This window comes from Grammomys surdaster, unplaced genomic scaffold (assembly GCF_004785775.1).
Source record: "Grammomys surdaster isolate TR1022 unplaced genomic scaffold, NIH_TR_1.0 128, whole genome shotgun sequence".
Lineage (NCBI taxonomy): Eukaryota > Metazoa > Chordata > Mammalia > Rodentia > Muridae > Grammomys > Grammomys surdaster.
The window spans coordinates 574,946-597,242 of record NW_021604586.1 but is presented as its reverse complement, the minus strand read 5'-3'; the positions used below and the strand labels follow the sequence as shown (position 1 = coordinate 597,242).

General features: G+C 46.0%; 1 protein-coding gene across 1 annotated transcript in view; it reads left to right on the top strand.

The window, feature by feature from the left end:
* The window catches only part of Cdyl2 (chromodomain Y like 2), a 160,009-nt gene that overhangs the window by 126,804 nt on the left and 10,908 nt on the right, over window positions 1-22,297 (top strand). The window contains exons 3-4 of the mRNA XM_028753450.1: window positions 12,661-12,878; window positions 18,464-18,636. Of these exons, the coding sequence (XP_028609283.1) occupies window positions 12,661-12,878; window positions 18,464-18,636 (391 nt within the window). The remainder of the gene's footprint in view (window positions 1-12,660; window positions 12,879-18,463; window positions 18,637-22,297) is intronic.

The following is a 22,297-nucleotide window of genomic DNA, read 5'->3' as shown; positions in this document are numbered from 1 at the left end:
GGAAGCAGGTGGGGAAGGAGGTGGGGAAGGAGGTGAGGAAGCAGGTGAGGAAGCAGGTGGGAAGCAGGTGAGCATGCTGGTGAGCTTCCTGTCCAATCTTGCATTCCTGAGAGATTGGTTGGGGTTTAAAAGCAAGTGATGACTTCCCCTCTTTGTCAGACTCAGCAGGGTGGATCCTGCCCTATGGCCCTGGATTGCCCTAGCTTAGGCCTGGGTATGGGGTGGACACCAGAGGGGGAAGGTGTGATATTGAGGACTTAGTGGCTCCTTCTTTGCTCTGAATGTCTTGGTGCATCTGAAGGTTAATTTTGATTGTCAGTTGGTTGGGCAAGTGTCTGTGTCAGCACTGAAGCTCATGTCCAGAGAGGTCTCATGGGGGTGGGGCACTATCATTTGACCTAGTGACCTAGAAAGAATAGAAATTGGGGTAAAAGAGGAAGCCAGGTGAGTGCTGCTGTGTTCCTTAACCCAGTTCCTGATCTACCAACATGTGAGCAAGCAGCCTCCTGCTGCCAGACTGCAGCTGATACGCCTTGTCTACTACAATGGACTGTATTCTTTGTGTCATGTCCCTTCTGTAAAAATGTCTTCCTTTAAGTTGCTGATGTATGTATGTATATAAGTATGTATGTATGTATGTATGCTTTATGTATGTATGTATGAGGGTGCACATACATGTATATTCATTTCCATATGGAAGACAGAGGATGTTATTTCTCAGGAACTATTTCCTTTGTTTTATGAGGCGAGGTCTCTTACTGGGACCTAAAACTTGCTGATTACGCTAACGTGGGTTTGTGGGATTGAACTCAGGCTTCTGTGTTTGTGGGAGAAGCGTGCATTATGCATTTGGTCGTAGGGAGGACAAAGATAATGAATATGGTATCCTCCGGCTGACAGGAGGGAAGGGCTTAGACTGTCCTAGCCACGCTAGTGTCTGCTCCTTCATTTACGATTGAGAATAACCCTAGAGAATATGTCTCATTACAGTCATCTGAGGAGCAGGAGCCAGATTGGTCCTGTAGAATTTCTCATTACCAGACTCCGGCTTGACGTTTCCCTGCCTTCGAACTGCGGAGCCCCGTGCTTCCGTGTATCCCAAGGCTCTCTTCCTGCCAGCTTCTCGCCATCTCTCTGGAGGGAGTTGGGAAGCTCAGAAGCAGTTCCTTGGGGTTTAGTCTGAAGGGCTAGAATGAGGAAGCAGCTTCCTACCACATCTTCAGAGGTGGGGGAGGCTCAGAAAGAATGTTGCAGCCACAGGGATGAGGAACAGGTGCTCACAGGGGCTCCTGACCCTTCTTGGGTTAACAGTGCTACATATTCCCAAGTCAGTGTCAGCCACGTGCATCCAGCACCATGAGAGATTGGTCAGCACTAGCTCTATCCGGGGCTCCAATAGGCGTGTGGCCTTGGAGCCTGGGGATGCCTGCATCTCTCTGTATCACATTTTCTGGTACCTTCTGATCTACAGTTACTGCAGGCATCAGCTATCAGCTTAACTTTTTAGTTGCCCCCACCGAACCGGCCCGGGAGCAGGAACTTTATTCCTCTACTTTGAAGCCCTGTCACCTCCTTGAACATCTCACTGCTGGTTAGATTAGATTCAGAAGGAATTAGTCAAGTAAAATGAGCAGCAGCTAGCCCTAACCCAGTTCCGTTATATAAAATCTGTGTGGTATCCTGTAAGTAACTTACCTTTATCTGTAAGATGGACCCACAGCTGCCGCTCCACAGAACTGTTGAGTTAAGTCAGAGCCACTCAGAACAGGGTCATGGGTTGCTGGGAAACAGGACGGTGACATCCATGCTATTCTAGAAGCATGGACACAGATGTTCAGTGTCTATCTTATCTCAGGGTGGGATCTAGAGCCCACTGAATGCAGCACCCATACCAGAACCTTTTGTTACCAGCCTGGTGCAGGATGAATGGGCAGCTACTGCAGAAACTGTTGCCACATCTCAGATGTCACGTGTACGGGAGAAACAGCTTCCTGAGTACCCATCTTTTAATTAAATACCAAGTACACTTTCTGAAGTTCATTAAGCAATCGTGTTGGTGTCAGGAGCTGTATCTTCGTATCTGTGACAAAGTCCGGTTGCTTTGAGTCATAGAACCATTATCAAATGAGGTGGCTTCACAGAAGCTGCAGGATGACACAGGTACTTCCCCTTTGCCTGGCTCAGCTGATACCCACAGCATCCCCTGTGCCCACTGCCCACATCCTGGGGACCCAGCCGAACAGTTCCTGGACCATGCGTTTAGATTCCAGCTTGAGATTCCAAGAGTTTTGATGAAGGATCTGAGCCATGTTGCTTCTCAACATTTTGTCGGGTAAAATGGAAAGTCTGACATCACTGAGAGATAGGCTTGCTGATGAACAAGTCCCAGGGGATTCTGGGCATGCCTTTCATTAGGCAGGATGCTAAGGCTGCCTTGATGTCTTCAGAGACTCAAGACTCAGTGCCAATATTGCCAGGAAATTTTAGCATTGAGCTGGGCTGTTATGATTTATTATTTGGAGTTACATGTATATGTGTCTGTCTGTCTGTCTGTATGTGCATGTGTGGGTGCAGATGCTCAAGGAGTCCAGAAGAGGGCACCCTAGTCCCTGGAGCTGGAGTTTCAGGAAGTTGTGAGGGTGCTAAGAGTCGATTCCAGGACTTCTACAAGAACTGTATGTGTTCTTAGCTGTTGAGCTGGCTCTTTAGACTGACATAGAATCTTTAAAATAAGCTTTACTTTTGATATAGTTTTTAGAATTATAGGAAAATTGGAAAACTAACATAGTCCCTACAGCCCTGTTTGGTTTCATATATTTCACATCTATGCTAGTATAGTGCCTTGGTCAAAATGGATAAAGCCGTGAGTGGTGGTTTGAATAAATTTGGCCTCTATAGATTCATGTGTTTGAATGCTTGGCCATTAGGAGAGACACTATTAGGAGGTGTGGCCTTATCGTAGTAGGTGTGGCCTTGTTGGAGGAAGTGTGTCACTGTGTAGGTGGGCTTTGAGGTCTCCCATGCCCAGTGAGGATTTAGAGCCTCCTCCTGGCTGCCTGCGGATCAAGACGTAGAACTCTTGGCTCCTCCAGCACCAAGTCTGTCTACAGGCTGCTGTGCTTCCCACCATGAAGATAATGGACTGAACCTCTGAAACTGTAAGCCAGCCCCAATTAAATGTTCACCTTTATAAGAGTTGCCTTGGTCATGGTGTCTCTTCACAGCAGTAAAACCCTAAGACACCATGTTAATACATAGTTAAGAACTAAAGCCCACACTGTACTCAGTCTTTCTTTGTTTGTTTGTTTGTTTGTTGTTGTTATTGTTGTTGTTGTTTTTACCAAGTGTGATTCCAGAGTCTTATCTAGGATACTGTGTCCAGTCATTGTGGATCTCTTTAGGCTCCTCATGGCTGAGGTGATCTCATAGACTTTCTTTCTTTTTAGTGACCTTCTGAAGTTAGAGGGGACAAAATGCTCTCCAGTAGGATTTGTTTAATGTTTTTTTCATGGATACAACTGGGGTTGTATGTTTTGAGGGGTAGACCCCAGAGGTCAGGTGTTATGTTTCATGATCGTATCATACCAAATGGCCATGCTGTGAGTATGACCTACCTCTGCTGATGATGATTGTCTTAGTGTAGGGCTTATCTTAGTGTCTTAGCGTAAGGCTTAGTGTAGGGCTTATCCATTATATGGTTACAACTCCCTTCTATTTGCCACACTGCCTCTGCCCCACAAAAGAAGTTGCCATGCCTACCTCACATCTAAGAAGTAAAGCTACATTCTGTTTTCTTGAGGTTGGAGTATTTTTATAAAACTTTCTCTTGAAATAAAATCATATCAATTCCCCCCTTCATCTCTTCAGCCCCTTCTAGATACTCTTTCTCAAATCCATCCAAAACCCTCTCTACTCTTAAGTTGACAGTGTCTTTTCCTTTGTTTATATTTGTATAAACATGTGTGCATACACACAAACATGCACCCATGCACGCATGCATGCATGCGCACACACACACACACACACACACATACACACATCCTGCCAAAGATGATATCTATCTACCTACCTACCTATCTGTCATGTGTCTGTCTGTCTGTCCGTCCGTCCGTCCGTCCATCCATCCATCCATCCTGTTGATTGTGTGTAAGTGGTTTCAAGGATGACCACTCTGCATTGGACTGCCAATAAGAGGGGCTCATTCTCCCAGAAGTCAATAGTTGCTTGCAGTTCTTTGTCTAAAGGTTGAAACTATCATGCTGAAATGCCCATCGATACTTTCGTTATTCCAGTCTTCTTCATGCAGTTATTTCTAGGACAGACTGTTTCACGGCAGGCTTCTTTGTATTCTTGCCCTTTCTTATAATGGCATTTCTGCCCCTCCTTCTGAGATGCTCACTGAGCCAAAGATGGCAGACACTGTGTGTAGCTATAACCATTAGAGCTGGGATCCCTACAATCCATTGATATCTCTATTATGTCATTGTGTTTTCCTGTGATGGTCTCAATTTGCTGTAGAGAGAGGCTTCTTTGATGAGGGGTGGTGGCCACACTTACCCATGGGTATAAGGATAAGATTTACAACAGTGACTCTCAAACTAGGTCGTGACCCCTTTGGTGGTCAAATGACCTTTTTATGGGGGTTGGCTGAGACCATCAGAAAACAGATATTTATGTTATGATTCATAACAGTAATAAAATTACAGTTATGAGGCAATAAAAATAATTTTATGGTTGGGGGTCACCACAGCATGAAAAACTGTATTAAAGGGTCCCAGTAATAGGAAGGTTGAGAACCACTGATTTAGAATGCAGTGAGAAATTATGCTGGTCTTGCAAAGTGCCGGTAGAAGATCCTTCTCTAAGGTCCACAGCAGAGTATTTGTATAGGCTTTATATTTTAATTGTGTGTCTATATGTAGGTATGTGCATGTGAGTGCAGTGCCCATGACGGCCAGCAGAGGGCGCCAGATCCCACAGAACTGGAGTTACAGGCAGTGGGGAGCCACAATGCGGGTGCTGGGAACTTGATCCTCTGGCAGAGCAGCCAGTGCTCTTAGCCACTGAACCACTTCTTCAGCCCTGGCAGGTTGGAACATTTACATTATATACCTGGAATTCTACATGGGAAGAGTGTCTGCTCTGCCTTTCTCTATTAACCCTGCCATTTATTCACAACTGTGTCACCTCATGGGTGGTTCTTATTCTTCATAACTCCACAGTATTTGTTGCTGATATTGTAGCTTTGGTCATGGGAAGGTTCCATCTGGTTCCTGTATCCTCGAGACAAATCCAACCATTGCTGGGGTCCGGTTTCATCTGAGTACTTCATCCCATTCTGACACTGTCAGCTTGCTTATCTGTGGTGATTCCTGCTACTGTTCTGGAGTCAGCCCCAGAGTTCTTGGGAATCTGGGGGTGCTGCTTGCTGTTAGGGTGCCATTGATTTCTGCCTCCCTCGGTGACAGTGAAAGAAATATGCATGTATACTAACCTATGTGTGCACACATGAGCACAGACTCTTCTGTAGGCAGTGCCCATGCTTGCCTATGATGCTTTGAAATCTGAGCTATCACCTTGCATGACCATAGCCCCTCTCTGCCTTGCCAGTCTATAAATTCCCCTCCCCTCCCACCCGCTTCCCTATTGCCGTGTCACTCAGTTCTGCTTGTGTGTGTGTGTGTGTGTGTGTGTGTGTGTGTGCACAGCAGCAGAATTGCCAGGCCTTCCCTGAACGGAAACAAGCTGGTTTTGAGGGTGTATGCAACCTGTGTGTTCTTGCTTTAATTTTCAGGTTCCTCCCCTTTCTAAGGCTCCTGGGATCTCTGCCTTCAGCGAGGTGACTTCTTCCGTATTTAACATCTTTAGATTCTCTTTGATGTTCTGTATTTCACCCTGGGATCCCAGGACCTCTTAGTGAGACTCCAAATTTTGCCTATTTAAACTTCTTTATACTGTGAAGTTCTTTGGGTTTAGATAAGTGCTTAATGTCACCCAGCCTCCATTGTACCATACAGAATCAGATTAAATGCCAACTCTGCTTCACCTTTGCCACCTTCCTCCTGTTCGGATCCCCTGGTCACCATCTATCCACCATCGTCATTACTTCCCCTTCTCCGGGATGTCATTTAACTGGAATCATATAATTCCAGTTGCTCACGGTCGCTTCGTTCACTAAGTAACGTGTTTAAAATTCACTCTTGTGGCTCAGTAACTGTGCCGGCTGGTTTCACTTGTGAACTTGACTTAGTCTAGAATTACCTTCAATTAAGGAGTTGTCTAGATTGGGTTGGCCCGCGTATGTTGGGGTTGTCTTCATTGTTAATTGTTAGAGGAAGACCAAGCCCACTGTAGGCAGCTCCATTCCCTAGTTTTAGACCCTGGAATGCGTGAGAGTAGAAAGACAAGCAAACAAGGAGCCTTGCGTTTATTTTCCTGCTGCTCTTGACTGTGGACATGATACTTTTAAGTTCCTGCTCTGACTTTCCAGGATTATGGACTATAATCTGGAGCTGTAAGCTTTCTTCTCCAAGTTGCTTTTGGTCAGGGTTATCTGTCACAGCGACAGATAAAATGAGAACAGCTGCTAGTTTATTTTTACCACTGAGTAATATTCCACTCTGTGGGTGTTATCATTTCATTTATCCATTCGCCCAGGAAAGAATGACGTGGTTTCTTGCATGGGTGTTTGGTAAAAAGGCCACAGCTTTGCTCTTTTCATGTTCCTGTGAAGCTGTAAGATTTCCAGATGGACTTAGCTACAGATGGAAATGCTGAGTCTTCCTATGCTTCGTTTTGCCTTTGTTTGTTTTTTAAAAGACAATAGATGGGGAGATGCTTTCCAGGTGCCTCTCCTTATTGAGGAGCTATTGGTGGGCATGATTTGTTATTGGCAGGTGCAAGCTGCCAGGGGAGGGAGATTCCTGTTTCTCCTCTCCCCTCTCTTCCCCTCCCCTCCTTTCCTTTCCTCTCCCCTCTTCTCCCCTCCTCTCCCCTTCCCCTTCTCTCCTCTCCCTTCCCCTCTTCTCCCCCCTCTCCTTTCCCCTCCTTTCCTACCCCTCCCCTTTTCTCCCCTCCTCTCCTCTCGCCTTCTCTCTCCTCCTCTCCTTTTTCCCTCTTCTCCCCCTCCTCTTCCCTCCCTTCCTCTCCCCTCCCCTTCTCTTTTTTCTCCCCCTCCCCTGCCTTCATCTGTATCATAACGAGATTTTAATAGAAGAACCTTGAGGAAGAGAACCTATACAGGAGCTCTCTCTACTTCACTGAAGCTGCCCAACAAAACCTGTGAAAACAAACCAACAACACGGCCATCACAGGAACATCATTCTCTAGATATCTGAGTGTTCAACAAGTCCAGCTTGGGACATCAGGAGACATTAACGACAGTTAGGATCCAGTATCCTCCTAGCAGATGTCTGTGAAGGATCCAGCATCTGTCTTTGTAGAAACAGGAGGAGGGACTTCTGGAGACTGAATTTCTTTTCTTTTTAAAAAAATTCATTATAGAAAATGCAGGAAGTTTCTCTTTGCCTCTTCTCAGTTTGTCTTGAGATCAGGATAAAACCTTGACGTTGTTATGGGTAGACTATTGGGCCTTCTGCAGTGTTTCTCCCATGACAGTTCTCTCAGGATCTTATTATTCCTTTAAACACATTCAGGACATAACATATTATCTTCTATTCCTGGGCATGATGGGAAAACACAGGATGGTAACAAACAGAATGAAATCATCACCTGGGGGAAACTCTAGGACCCAGGTCTGCCCCCTGTGAAACTTCAAGTCTGTCTTGTCTGCAGAGGTCAGTCTTTCATGGATCACCCACCAACTGACACTAGAAGTTTGTAACAAAAAGTCCTCCCCAGAAATAGGAAGAGCACAGCACTTTACAGCCCCGGGGCCAAAGGGCTCTTGTGGTAATTCTTCCCCAACCAGCAACCACAGATGCCTGCACTGAGGTTACAACTTCAGTCTTCTCTTACATACACCTGTTGCTGCTTTCTCACGGCCTTGCTCACTTCCTTTCGTTTCCTGGAACCCAGCCACAGGCTACAGCCTGACCTCATGTTATGGTCTCTGAATAGCATATATTTACCAAGAGTTACAGATGTCTCTGGAGTCCCTGATACACCCTTGTTTTACTCAAGCTGACACAAGAGTTCCACAGAGCACTCCAGATACATTTTTAACAGGAGGCAGGCAGTAGATGGCAGGAGAAGGGCTGTCACCTTATGAACAGGTTTTCGAGAAGGTTTGATTAGCTTGCAGGTGGCAGAAAATGAACTGCATGCTCCCGTTGAAGAAGTGTTCGAATCCGGGAGATGTTCTGTGGCGGGCTCCTCTCTGATTGAGACCAGCATTAAGATCTCATTTCCCTCTTCAGAGTCCCTGTTAAAGTCATTCTCAGGGTAGTGACTGGAGCCTGCCATTTTTAAGGATCACCTGGGAGACCACACAAAGGCTATAGAGATGCGATGTCTGCAGGTCACTGGGACTTCCTTCTTTTTTTGAGGGTGTAGCAGGTGGCCCTGCACCGATGTCCATCCCGACAGTAGTGAGTGGATTCAGTGGGTATTTAAAATACTTGGAAGCCAGGCATTGGCGGTGCACACCTTTGATCCCAGCACTTGGGAGGCAGAGGCAGGTAGATCTTTGTGAGTTCAAGGGGCAGCCTGGTCGACAGAGCAAGTTCCAAGGCAGCCAGGGCTACATAGATGTTGTTTCAAAAAAATAAAACAAAGAAAACAACAACACGAAGGAAGGAAGGAAGGAGGGAAGAAAGGAAGGAAGGGACAAAGGAAGGACAGACTGAAGAAAGGACAGAAGGCAGGCAGGAAAAAGTGGTAATATAGTTGCACTATTTTCAAACTGGAACATAGGTAAGCAATTAGAAGGAAGGGAATGAGGGTGTGGTCTATCAAAACACATGATATGCACGTACAAAATTCTCAAACAATTAAAAAAGCAAAACTAACTTTAAAAGGTAGAGAAGTCAGGTGGGAGAATGTTGTAGGGCATAAGAGGAGACAGAGATAAAACGGGATGGATATGACTGTATTTCATTGCATATACATAGGGCATTCTCAAGGAAAAAGATGTTTAAGAAAAGCTAAAGAGATCTCTTTAGAGGAGAAAGAAAAGGCAAGCCTGAAACACCCACCACAGTGCTATGCAGCTCTGTGTGGCCATCAGCAGAGAGGACGCTGGGCTGTACGCTCTCTGCCTTCACCAGAGATCCCTCAGTCTCTCGCTGTTCTGTGCATTAATGAAACCATCCTGTGTGCCCTGGGATCTCCTGGATTTCCCTTCTGGGGTGAAAAGGGATCCTTCAGTTGTTTAGATCCCCTGCCCACTCTGAAATTGAGTTGTTTGGTTTCTTACTGCTGTTCTGTGTATTTTGGATACAGAATTTGGCAAACTGTTTTCATGAAGAGTGTAGCTTGTCCCTCAAGCCTCTCAGTGGTGCCCTCCAGGGAAGAGAGTTTCTAATTTTTATAATGTTCAGTTTGCCCATTTTTTCTATGTCATGGAACTTGATTTCTTCATGCTGAATATAGAAGTTTATTGTCAAGCTCAGGGTCCCTAGAGCTTTATCTGTTTGCCTTTTAGACATTTGGCCAATTTGTGTTTACATCTGCCATCCATTCTGAGATAAATTATATGTGTGAGTGTGTGTGTGTGTGTGTGTGTGTGTGTGTGTGGTGTGGTATATGGTATGTGTGTGTATGTGTATATATTGTATGTGGTGTGTGTATGATGGGTATGTGTGGTGTGTATAGTGCCTGTGGTATGTTTGTGTGTGTGTATATACAGTGTATATGGTGTGTGTGTGTATTTATGTGTATTGTGTGTGTGTATGATGTGTGTGGGGTGTGTATGTGGTGTGTGTATGTGGTGTGTGTAATGTGTGTATGTATGGTGTATGTGTGGTGTGTTTGTATGTATGTATGAGGTATGTGTATAGTATATGCCTGTCTGTGTGGTGTGTGTTGGGGGGTGTATGGTATATGTATGTATGGTGTATGTGTGATTTATGCTTGTCTATGTGGTTTGTGTGTGTCTGTGTGTGAAAAATGTCTGAGTTTTATTTCTCTTGTTGTTAATCACCAGAAGGAACTTGGAGAAAAGAGGGTTTATATTTCATCCTAGAGATTACAGACCGTTGTTGAGAGATTCAGGGCAGGAAAGTGAAGCAGAAACTCTGGAGGACCACCACTTACCAGCTTACTTACCTAGCTTCTCTATATAGCCATGTTCCATCTGCCTAGGGACGGCACCGTCCATAGAGGGCTGGGAGCCCTACATCAATTATCAGTCAGGGAAATGTCTTTTAGAGTTGGCCGCAGGCCAATCTGTTCTGGGCAATTCGTCCGTTGAGATTCCCTCTTCACAGGTGACTATAGCTGTTTATCAGGTTTTTTTTTCTCTTTTCTACAAATAGATACCTGTTTGTTTCAGTAGCAGTGCTATAAAAGGCTGTCCCTTTACCCACTAAACTGTCCCAATACTGTATTTGCGAGCATTTGTTTATTATGTGTTCCATTGGTCTAACTTTCTGGATCACTATGGCACTATGGTATGGCAAGTACTCTCTTATCTTGAAGCCTTGTTTTCAGCTGTTGTACGTTCTTTACCCCTCCTAAAGTTTGACACTATGTACAAAATAGCTTGCTGGGGTTTTGCCTGGGATGACTTTGAACTCAGAGATCAGTTCGTAAGAGTTGCTACCTTACAAATGTTCAGGGGTCTGACTCGTGAGCTCAGCGTTCTTCTTGTATTAGTTACTTTTTATCCCTGTGTTAAAATTCCATGACCAAAACCAGCTTATCAAAAAAAGAGAGTTTATTTTGGCCTTTGGTTCTAGAGAGCGGAGTTGGTAAGGAAGAAGGCATGGCAGGCATGACAGCACAGGAGCAAGCAGCTCAGATCTGATCAGGTTTCATCATGACAGGAGGCTGAGATAGCCCACTCAAAATGGTGCAAGATTATAAACTCTCAAAGCCCACCATTTGTGGTGTACGTCCTCCAGCAAGGCCCCATCTCCTAAAGATCCCACCTACCCAAACAGCGTCACCATCTGGAGACCAGGTGTCTAAACACACAGAAGATGCTTCTCAATGAAGCCATGATACCTCTCCATTTAGTTACAACTACTTCTGTGTCTTTCATTAGGTTTTTACAGTTTTCTATATATAGATCCCATACATATTTTATTAGAACTATATATAGCTCATATTTCGGGTGCTACTGTTTTTTAAACATCAAATTCCATTTGTTCATTACTGGTACATTGGATGGTAACAAACAGGTGTATTAACTTTGTATCTTGCAACCTTGCTGAATTCGGTCACGAATTCCAGGAATGGTTGATTTCTTTGGCCTTCTGGTTGTTGGTTGGTTGTTGGTTGGTTGGTTGGTTGGTACTTTCTATAAACAACTTTGTCAACTGTAAATAGTCTTTTTTCCCTTTCTCTCTTCCCTCTCAATGGCTATAATTTTTCTTGCTTTTCTTAGCTAGGTCTTCTAGGATCAAGTTGAATAGGAGAAAGATTATTCTTTACTGACTTTGGATGTTAAAAGGAAGACATGCGGTTTTTCCCAGTTAGGACCGATATAAGTGGTAGATGCTTTGTTGATGGTCCCGTGTCAAGGGGAACATGAAGACTCCTGCAGGACTTTGTCAGATGCCTTTTATGTGTTGATGGATCTGAACTTTCATCACAGAGATCTGCCTGTGTATGCCTCCCCTGTTACAGACTTTTGTATTCACATCCACGGAGTGAGACTAGACCTGTAAACTGATAACCCTTTTCTCCCTGAGTTGCTTTTTGTCATGGGGTCTTAATGAAAGCAATAGAAAGCAAACGAAACTACTGTTTGTTTGTTTGTTTGTTTGTTTGTTTTTACTGAAATCATTCTCTGGTCATTTACAAATACTAATATATAAGATAAAAAATTAACCATTTGGAAGAGGAGAGGTGGAAACAGAAGGACCCTGCTTATTGGTCCTTACCATCAGAAGTTAAGCATTGGACACTCAAAGCACCGTTTTTATCTTTCATGTTGAGTGGGATATTGTTGGCGTATTGTGCTTTAGTACATGGTACAGGTTGATGCCTGTTGGTTCCAGGTCAGGGCCTAGTACTGTTTTTTTTTTTTTTCTTTTTTTTGGTTTTTCAAGATAGGGTTTCTCTGTGTAGCTCTGGCTGTCCTGGAACTCACTCTGTAGACCAGGCTGGCCTCGAACTCAGAAATCCACCTGCCTCTGCCTCCCAAGTGCTGGGATTAAAGGCGTGCGCCACCACTGCCCGGCTCTAGTACTGGTTTTAATGAGGATTCTTTGTCAGTCACCTGTGTCCACCAGTGGATAAGACTGCCTCCCCATGGGTCATTGCTAAGAATCCCAGCATTAGTGGAGTGATAACTGACACGTGTATCCCTACAATAGTATCAGGTCCCCACAACCAGTCCTTTGCTAAAATGTCCCCCAGATTATTTTCTGAATTTGAAAATGGGTCATTTACATCCTGGATTCTTCATACCCCCACCCTGGGGCCCCTGGGCATTCTGGGATTTTTCCACTGGAAATCCAGGCTCTCTCTGGTTGATTTACGTAGTAGGATAGTGCAGGCCAGTTTCTCACTCAGGTTATCTGATTCCCGAAGGCTCTGCTCTGACCAATGGAGGCCTGAACCTACACAGCCCTGTGAAGAGGAAGCTGGAGACGGAGAAGGACTACGTCTTTGACAAAAGGCTCAGGTACAGCGTCCGCCAGAACGAAAGCAACTGTCGGTTTCGTGACATCGTGGTGAGAAAGGAAGAGGGCTTCACACACATTCTCCTGTCCAGCCAGACTTCGGACAACAATGCGCTGACTCCTGAGGTAAAGAGCTTTTGGAGGAGACAGTTGATTTGAGGCCTCCTTCTCCTGGCCTTGCCTTGTCCTGCACTTGGTTGTTCCTAATCTCAGTGTAAGCACAGGGAGTTAGCAACATGTCTGGGTGTGGACACACTCTAGAGCAGTCGTTCATAACCTTCCCAATGCTGTGACCCTTTAATACAGTTCACGCTGTAGTGACCTCCAACCATAAAATTATTTTCATTGCTACTTCATAACTGTCATTTTGTCACTGTTACAAACTGTGACGTAACTATCTCTTTTCCCTACAGTCTTAGGCCATCCCCTGTGAAAGGGTTGTTTAACTCCCAAAGGGGTCATGACCCCCAGGTTGAAATCTACTGCTCTAGAGGACCTGTTCATCCAGGTTGGCATTGATAGGATGGGTTGGTGTCCCTGGTGCATCTGGCACCCTCAGGAATGCCCATGAAGTGGTGGTGGTGGTGTGTGGAGAAGTGCCATATCCTTGAACTTGTGACCACGTGTCTTATATGATTTACATGAACAATGGCTCTTTTATGGACTTGTGGGTGTCACGGCCCAGAATGATTGACAGATTGTGAGGGGGAGGAGCTGACAGGTGCCTTTGGGTTTACTTTGGTTACTATTGCCCTTCTGTTGTGGGTTGTCCTGATGCTGTTTGTATTCTGATGTTAATTCTGCTTCCTCAAGAGGGGTTGTCCCCAAAAGAGCTATCCATCACATGCTCAGTTGATCTCATGTGAACTTTCTCCCCATTTTAATGGTCAATAAAGGCTAGAGCCTGTGATTGGGCAGTGGAGGGGAAAGGTAGGACTGCAGGTTTGAGAGTGGGGCAGGTAGGGAGGCAGAAGAGGACAGAGGGGAAGGAGAGAGCTCTGAAGAAGAAGAGGAGGAAGAGGAAGAGGAGGTAGAAGAGGAAGCCATGTGGACCAGAGCCACATGGCCAGGAGAAACCACAAGTAGCAAGGGGTTTTACAGCTGGGGAATTAGTTAATATAGTCTTAGATCTGCCCAATCTAGGCATAGAGCTTATAATTATAACAACTGAATTGTGTGTTTTTTATATGGACTTCTTGGGGTTGGGAATTCTAGCAACACCCCTCCTCCACACATAGAATTTGGGGGATGGGGCATCCTCATCTACTTTGGCAGGAACACCCAGGGCTTCTCTGTATGATCTGAGATGTGGGCTCCCTAGTGGGCGACTCCTCATGGACACATACTCCTGGAACCTGTGTTACTTTGAGTTCACTGTGACACATCCACACAAGGCCCATTCTTCCTGTGTTCTTTTCTACTTCACTGCCTTTAAAAGGCTTTTTTAAAAGGCACATCATTTTCCTTCCATAAATTGAATCAAGGTGACACCTCTCAGTTCACTCCGTGTCTGTGGAACAGCTTTGTGTGGTAATGGCTGCCCACTCATCCCAGAAGACACACCGTGCTTCACTGATCTGCAGTATCCAGGAGTGCTGCCTACCGAGCCATGGGCTTGGTTTACCATGGCCTGCGTTCCCGATCTGCATCAGTCAGTTACAAGAATGAGTTATGGTTCCAATGATTTCAATGAGCTGGCACCTTGGGTACAGTAGTCCCTAAAGAAAGATTCCACGGAATCTAAGAGGTGGGGTTTGGAGGAGGAATGGTGATTTGGGAGTCTAGCAACCTGGATTCCAATCCTGGCCCCACTTCAGTTGCTGTCTCTGTTACCAGGGGGAGTTACTGTGCTTAGATACACCTCCTGTTCACAAGAATGGTACTTCATCTTCTTTGTAAGATTAGAGACAGTGCATGCAGGTACTCAGGAGCAGAAATGTCTGGTACCCAAGGGTGTCCTATGTGGGCTCTCGCTGTTACTAGGATAGTCACAAGCAGGCCCACCTTGCTTGCTAGTGAACAGACTGGAAGGGACCCTCTCCTGGTGACAGTTGAATTTCTTCTCCTAGCTGTACATGTGTCATTGGGTGGATTGACCATACAAGTGAAAAATCTGTTTGTCACTAGATGAATTGACTCGATTCTGAGATCAGAGGGTGTGTTGTGATATTGATCGGAAGGTGTGTTGTAATATTTTCCTTGTCAGGAGTATAGCACAGGAGTGGGAACAAGCCCCTCTGAAATGAGCCAGTGAACAACGTTCCACAATTCAAAGCTTGTCCGCGTGCCTCCGAGGAGAGGGACCGAGTGGGGACCTCCAGCTTCTGATTGATTCTTCCAGCACTTGAGGCCTCAGCCAGCAGCACCACCAGTATCCACAGCATTTGAGGTTCCCTTTCTGTTGCTGTGACAAACTGATTGAGCCAAAAGCAGTTTAGCAAGAGAAGAGAGTTTATTTCGTTGTACACTTCCAAATCAGTCATGGAAAGAAATCAGGGCTGGAGCTAGAGGCAGGAGCCTGAAATCAGAAACCCTGGAGGAATGCTGCTTTCTGGCTTGGGCTCATGTTCAACCAGCTTTCTTACCTAAGGAATGGTGCTGCCCAGAGTGGACTGTGCCCTCCTATGCCATGCTAATTCCCCTACCAGACATGCCCACAGCTAATTAGACAATTCTTCAATTGAGGCTTCTCCTATGCTGGGTCTCTATGCTGGGTCACGTTGACATCTAAAGGTAATGGGGACACATAGGAACAGGACACAGCCCTTTTGTCAGATCTGGTCATTCAGATTTTCCTCAAAGCCTGTCCCCTTAATTCTCTCTGCTGTGCGCTTGTCTCTCTCAGACTCAATTTCTTCTAGATTTGCCTATATAATTTTCTTTCTGGATACACTTTTCTCCTGCTTAAAGTCTACGTCTTTGTAGTTATATTTCAAGAGTCTTAAGTGTAAGAAACCTGTCCTACTGAAAAATGCCCAATTTTTGCCTTTGCTACTGAATGGTCAGTTTGATTTGTGAAGAATTTGTTCTATACACATTTTTCTTAGTACATCGACCACCCATGCTTTCCTCTCATGCTTGCTAGTCTCCTTTAGAACTATCATCTGGTCAAAGGTCTACTTTCGAGGTAAGCTTTCTTTTGCCTCTGGATATTTAAGTTTTATCTTTGCTTTATATGGGCTTTCCTTGTGGTTCAGAATTCAGATCAGTATTATTAAATATCCTTAGACCCTTTCCCCACCCCGCAGGATGTTCCTGTCCTAGTTCCAGACCCCAAGATGATGTTAAGTCACATGTCCAGGGGCATAAAGTTTTCTGAAGAACTAAAGGTTGTTCCTCAGCTGACTTTGAGATGAAGAGATTGATTTTGGAAGGGACGATCTCCCTGGTCTCCGTGTCGCTGCGGGGTGTTTCGGGCAGAAGAGGAAGACAGAGAGTCAGTATCAGAGAGAGGCGGAGTGAGGAGTGAGTAGACTCACTGTCTTTTGCTAGTTTGGGAGATGAAAAGTGGAGCCAGGAGCTAGGGAAAATGCAGGCAATGTGTTCTCCCTTACGGCCTCCAGGTCTGGATGCAATCCACTTTCGTCCATTCTCAGCCTGTCTCAGATAGGCGCTGCCTGTTCTCTGTGACAGCGAAGGCAGCTCCTTCAGCACCTGCTTTCACCTGGATGGCTCATCCTCGCTCTTATTTGGGTGTTCTGTCTGTCTCTCCGATCTGGGCTCGGGGAGACTGCTTCAGATTTTCCAGTTTTCTCATTCTCCCTCCAGCTCTGTCTAGTCTGATGTTAATCTAGCCAGAGATTCATGACTTTGCTCTTCATGGGCTACGTTTCCTCTCTTAAATCTTTTCGTTTCATTCTCTGTTAGTCGTCGTCGTTGTTTGCCTGTCCCCCTTCCCCCTTTTGGCCTTTTAAAGTACAACATATTTTATAATGTTATAGACTCTTAGACCAATATTAACTTAAAGTCATCATGTCCTTCCCACTTGTGTGCCAGTTCACATTTCTGAAATGCTTTGTCACTTCCTTGTGAGCCCATCCGCAGTGGGGATTATTGCCCTGTGAAGTTCTCCTGTGGCTTGGGTTTCGGTTTCTCTGGAAAGCACTTCTATATTCATATTCATGAAATGCCTCAGGGACATCTCTAGCTCGTATCCCATTTCCATATCAGTCAATTAATTAAATTTTTAAAACACTTTACTTTTTACCACACACACACACACAAACCTGAGTGTGGTTGTGTATACAACTTCAGTCTCCTCAGAGGCCCTGCTCCTAGAGCTGAGGTTAGCAGCTTTGAGCCTCCTGACACAGCTGCCAAGCACTTGAGTCGTTTGCAAGAGCAGTGTGTGCTCTTGACTACTGTAGAGATGGCTTATCTCCGTAGCCCTTTCTTCTTGTTTTTGAACTTGGAGATTTCTCTCTCCTGTGGTATTACAACCTCGTGTTGGGGTTTTAAGTTCTCGTGGGAGATGTTACCTACAGAAAAAGCTCAGGCAGCTTGTTCTGACTGTGGTGTGGAGGACATGTGGTGGAGCGGCTGAAGGAAGGGCCATGCTAGTTAGTATTCGATTTCCATGCAAGTTTCCTGTTCAGGAAGCCTGCATTTTGCATCCTGGACACACCAGCTGCAAGTCATCCTGAATGCCCAGACTCTCATGAAAAGTGTAGGTAGCATAGGCCATGGTTGTGACAGGGCTGTGATTGGAACGAGCCAGAGTGTGGAGGGCCACAGGTATGGGTTCATCCCATGCCAGCCTTTGAAGTCCTGGATGCTCCATCTGCTTCTTGGTGTGTGGGGCATGTGAGAGGCCGGGCATCAGCTGCAGCTGCTGCTTCCGTGACGACCTCAGTAGCCCGGGAGAAAGTGGCTCTGCTTTCTCCTGCGCACTGACTCGATGGCCCACAGCCAAACAGGAGGTTCAGTTGTGAGAGCCAAGGTGCTTCAGGCTGACGCTTCTAAGTCGGAGAACACAGCAGTTTGTTTTTGAGGTTACAGCCAGAAGCTATAAGAGTTACTGAGTTGCCACGGGCCACTTTTGAATGTCTGCCACAGAGGCACTGTGACAATCTCAAGAATACAGCAGGGGCTAGGAAGATAGCTTTCTGATTCTTGTTCAAACCATGGTCTAGCTGGGGCAAACAATTGAAATTCCCCTGTGGTAGCATGACAGGGAGAGCAGGATATTCATAATCAAGAATTCACTATTCCTCTGAAGAACGTGAACTTTCAGGTGGCCTGTCATTTATTGCTCACCTGGAGAGAATTCTAGACAGATCCCGAATCTTGTGGATAATCCACGGCAGACTGTGAGCTTGGTCCTGCCTCGATGCTGTAGCTTACTGTGAGCCACCTATGATCTCTGCAAGGGTCTAGGGAGATAAACCAAGAGAAAAATCTAACTGAGACAGCTAGAGACTTAATGTAGCTCACCAAAGCTGTGCACAGGGTCATTTTCCCACACCTTGGAAGGGGTTCAACCAGCAAATACCTAAAGTTGGTCTGCAGAAGTTCACAGAGATGCACCAAGTCCACACCAGGCTCCCAGGTCTAGACCAGTAACCCCAGGACTTCCAAGCTGATCCTTCTGCTTACACTGAAGGTGTAAGATTTTGGGTCAGTAAAGTTTCTTTCCTGGGGTTTGACGTGTGCTTTCATTCAGGGGAATCTCTCAGACATTCAAAGCTCTGCAAACTCACCTCTGCCTGCAGATCATGAAGGAAGTCCGGCGAGCACTGTGCAATGCGGCCACAGACGACAGCAAGCTACTGCTGCTCAGTGCCGTGGGCAGTGTGTTCTGCAGTGGCCTAGACTATTCCTACCTGATCGGCCGGCTGTCCAGTGACCGGAGAAAGGAGAGCACGCGTATCGCAGAAGCCATCAGGTGGGTCCGGCCTCTCTTTAAATGAACCCTTTGGGAGCCTGCCAGTGATGACCAAATTTAGCAAACGAAAGTACAGGCTGCCCAGTTATAAACTTATTTCAAACAATGTGGGATTTTTATTTTTAGTGCAAGTATATCCTTTGCAACATTTAGGACACCAGGACATACTTATATTTTAAAATTACTGTTGACTTATCTGAGATTTGACTCTTTTTGATGCCAGGGATCAAACCCGGCGTCTTGTACATGCTGGACAAATGCTCTACCATTCAGATCCATTTCCGTCTCTGAACTATGGACATGAGCTGGCCAGCCTTACGTCTTGCCTATGGCCCCAATGGTACGCTTTGCTCCCTAGGCTGCATTCCATGGCCACCTCCCCGTTTTTGTTTTTTTTTTTTAAAAAAAAAGAAGACATACCTATCTTTCTCACGAAGGCCTGCATTGGCAATGCCCGTGATGCTTTCTGCTTTTCTGTGTCCTGGACCTGATGTGTCTCAATTACTAGGGAGAGGGTAAAGATACTGTACAGCTGTGCATTGCTAGACACGGTGGGTGGCGATTGCTCCTCTCAGGGTCAAATGTGGGGGGTCTTAATGGTGACACACGGGGCTACTATTAGTAACCCTTTCAGGACTCAGGATAATTGTCTCTCTGTTGGTCTGTTTGTTGTTTTATTTTTGTGTGTGTTGGTGCCTGTGTATATGTGTAGATACATATGTGTGCATGCAGAGGTCAGAGGTTAGAGGTCAACCTCAGATGTTCCTTGCCCCACAGGCTAAGCTGGCTGGCCAGTGAGCCCAGCACACCTGTCACCATCTCCCCGGCTCTGGGGTTACGAGCACACCCAAAAAAAGCTGTGTTTTTTTTTTTTTTTTTAAATACATGGGTTGTGAGGATCAAACACAGGTCCCCGTACTTGTAAAGCTAGCACTTTGTTTTTAACCCACTGAGCCCTTAGCCCCCCTCCTAATTATTTATAACAAAAGCAAATGAATGAATGAATGAATGAATGAATGAATGAATGAATGAACTCTCCAGCCAGGTCATTTAGCTGCTTGGTGGCTGTCATTCACGAAGCCTCTCCAGGAGAGACTTACTTGCTGTCGTGCCTTGCTCAAGGAAACAGAGGAGACACAGCTGAGTCACAGCCTGTGATCTCAAGACCAGGGACATTTACTCCCTGTCGGGTCTCGGAGCCTCAGGTAGCGGGCTGTGGATTGTTCAGGGTCTCACCATCCTGTGGATGATCCCAGCAGAGGCTGATTCCCGTGCCATCACTCGGGGAATCGGAGGATGCAGTGACTAGCATGAAGATGTCCCTTTGTGTGAATTCCAGGTCCAACTTTTGCACAAAGTGTTGCTCAGGAATGCCTGTGTGCTTCCCCACGAGGGAACTAAGAAGCCTGGACCCATTCCTGCAGAGAGATGGAGGTGTTGATGTCAGTCCCCATCTTCAGGGTGCAGCCAGCTCCTGGCTGTGAACCTGCAGTTTCTGCTTTGCCTGATCTCAGCTGTGTCTTCTCAGCACTGGCTTTGCATGAGTTGAAGGAGCAGCAGAACCACTACATTGTAATGATTCCTTCTTTTTATCAATGGGGCCACCAGAGCACACCCCAGGGACTGAAGAACCCATCTGTGACCCTAGAAAGCCTAGCTCATAGTCTGCACCTGGATTTACTGATCCCAGTACAGGTGCTTGTGGTATTTCTAGCCCCAGCAAACATTCAAGGTCTAGCACAAGGTTGTCCTTCATGCAGGCAGAGCTAACTAGCACTTGGACCTCTTGTGCCAGAGAGATAGAGCACTTCCTAATCTATTCAACCCAGGAAGCTCAGTTAATTCTTTGTTTGTTTGTTTTTCGAGACAGGATTTCTCTGTATAGCCCTGGGTGTCCTGGAACTCACTCTGTAGACCAGGCTGGCCTCGAACTCAGAAATCCACCTGCCTCTGCCTCTCAAGTGCTGGGATTAAAGATTTATTTATTTATTTTATGTGTGAGTACACTGTAGCTGTCTTCATGCATACCAGAAGAGGGCATCAGATCCCATTACAGATGGTTGTCAGCCACCATGTGGTTGCTGGGAATTGAACTCAGGACCTCTGGAAGAGCAGTCAGTGCTCTTAACCACTGAGCCATCTCCCCAGGCCTGAGTTAATTCTTAATGGAACGAAGTCCAGAGTCCTGAGAATCGGAGGCTGGAGTAGCCTCTAAGTGGGAGGTGATGGCATGCAGCTGGGTATGAGAATAGGAAAGGGGATGTGACAGAGACTCAAGGAGGGCAGCTACCAGCCATGGAGCACCCAAGAAGGCTGGCACCATCAGCAGGTGAAGGGGGGGGGTGTCTGGAAAGCACCTGCCTCAGTGCCCAGAGTGGACCAGGACCTTGATATTCAACTTCTTGTCTCCAAGTACACTACAGAATAAACTTCTGTTGTTTGAAGCCACGGTTTTTGATCACTGTCATAGAAGGCTGAAGTTCTCAAGGAAGGCATTAACACTCAGAACACTTCCGACTTTCTGGGCTCAGATATCGGGTCAGGTCCATCCCATCCTTCACTCGAGCATACACTGGCACACACACACACACACACACACACACACACCCCTTTATGTTTGGGACTGCTGTTCTGCCAGCTACAAGTTCTTAAATGAGCCTGACTGTGGAGTAGGCTTCTGGAGATCTCTCTGAGGCTTCAGATGACAGTTGCCATGTATGTCTGGCGCTCATAGACCCTGCACTGCCTGACATAGCTCTAGCTGTCCTGACTCTGGTTAAAGGGAATGGGCACCAAGGTCACAGGGAAAAAGCAGTTGCTACAGATGAAACGGAGATGTCCCTGGTGCTAGCATTTTGCTTGAGTTTTCTCTGGGCTAGAAGAATGCACCACAGACCACCATGAATCAGATGAGAGCTATACACCGAAACATAGGCCCGATCATAGTTGTCTGACCCATTATTCCTGCTGGACACTTGCTATCCTTGTTGAATTCTCATTTTTCAACATGAGTATCCAGTGTTGGTCTTCCCATTTTATAAAGGGAGAAAAATGAATCTCTAGAGGCAAGACAGCTTGTCTAAGATCTGACTGTTAGTGAGGGACAGAGTTGAGATTTGACCTGAACTGTCAGACTCCTTTGATGTTCCACACCACTTTCAAGCATCCCATCTGCAGATACAGGGCTTGGGCTGAGCAGAGGGAGTTATCTGCAAAAGACCAGAGTCAGTCTCATGGTCTCTGATGCTGGAGAAAATACAGAGCGGTCCTCTGAGCCCAGCCCTGCCACTGAAGTGGGATCAGATATCTGAGCCTCAGGTCTGTAATGCAATATCCTGTTGGCTGTTTGACTTCTGTATCCTCAGGGGCCCTGTGATAGAGATCTCACACCTGAGGTAAGAGAAAGGAGATGGGGGGAGGGTCCCACACACCACATTTACATCAAGGAAGTGAAACTGGAGCAGCTAGTGCTGGAAGGCCAGGGCTGTATGGGCTTCAAACCCATCACCTCTTCTTCATGGTCCCTAATACCCACGTGCAGAACAAAAGTCTCGGGGTCCTGAAGTGGAAGCCTCTGGCAGGGATGAGGCTTGCAGTAAGTTACTTAATGGTTTCGTGTGAGACATGAAAATATCAGCAATATCTACCTAAGACCCACACC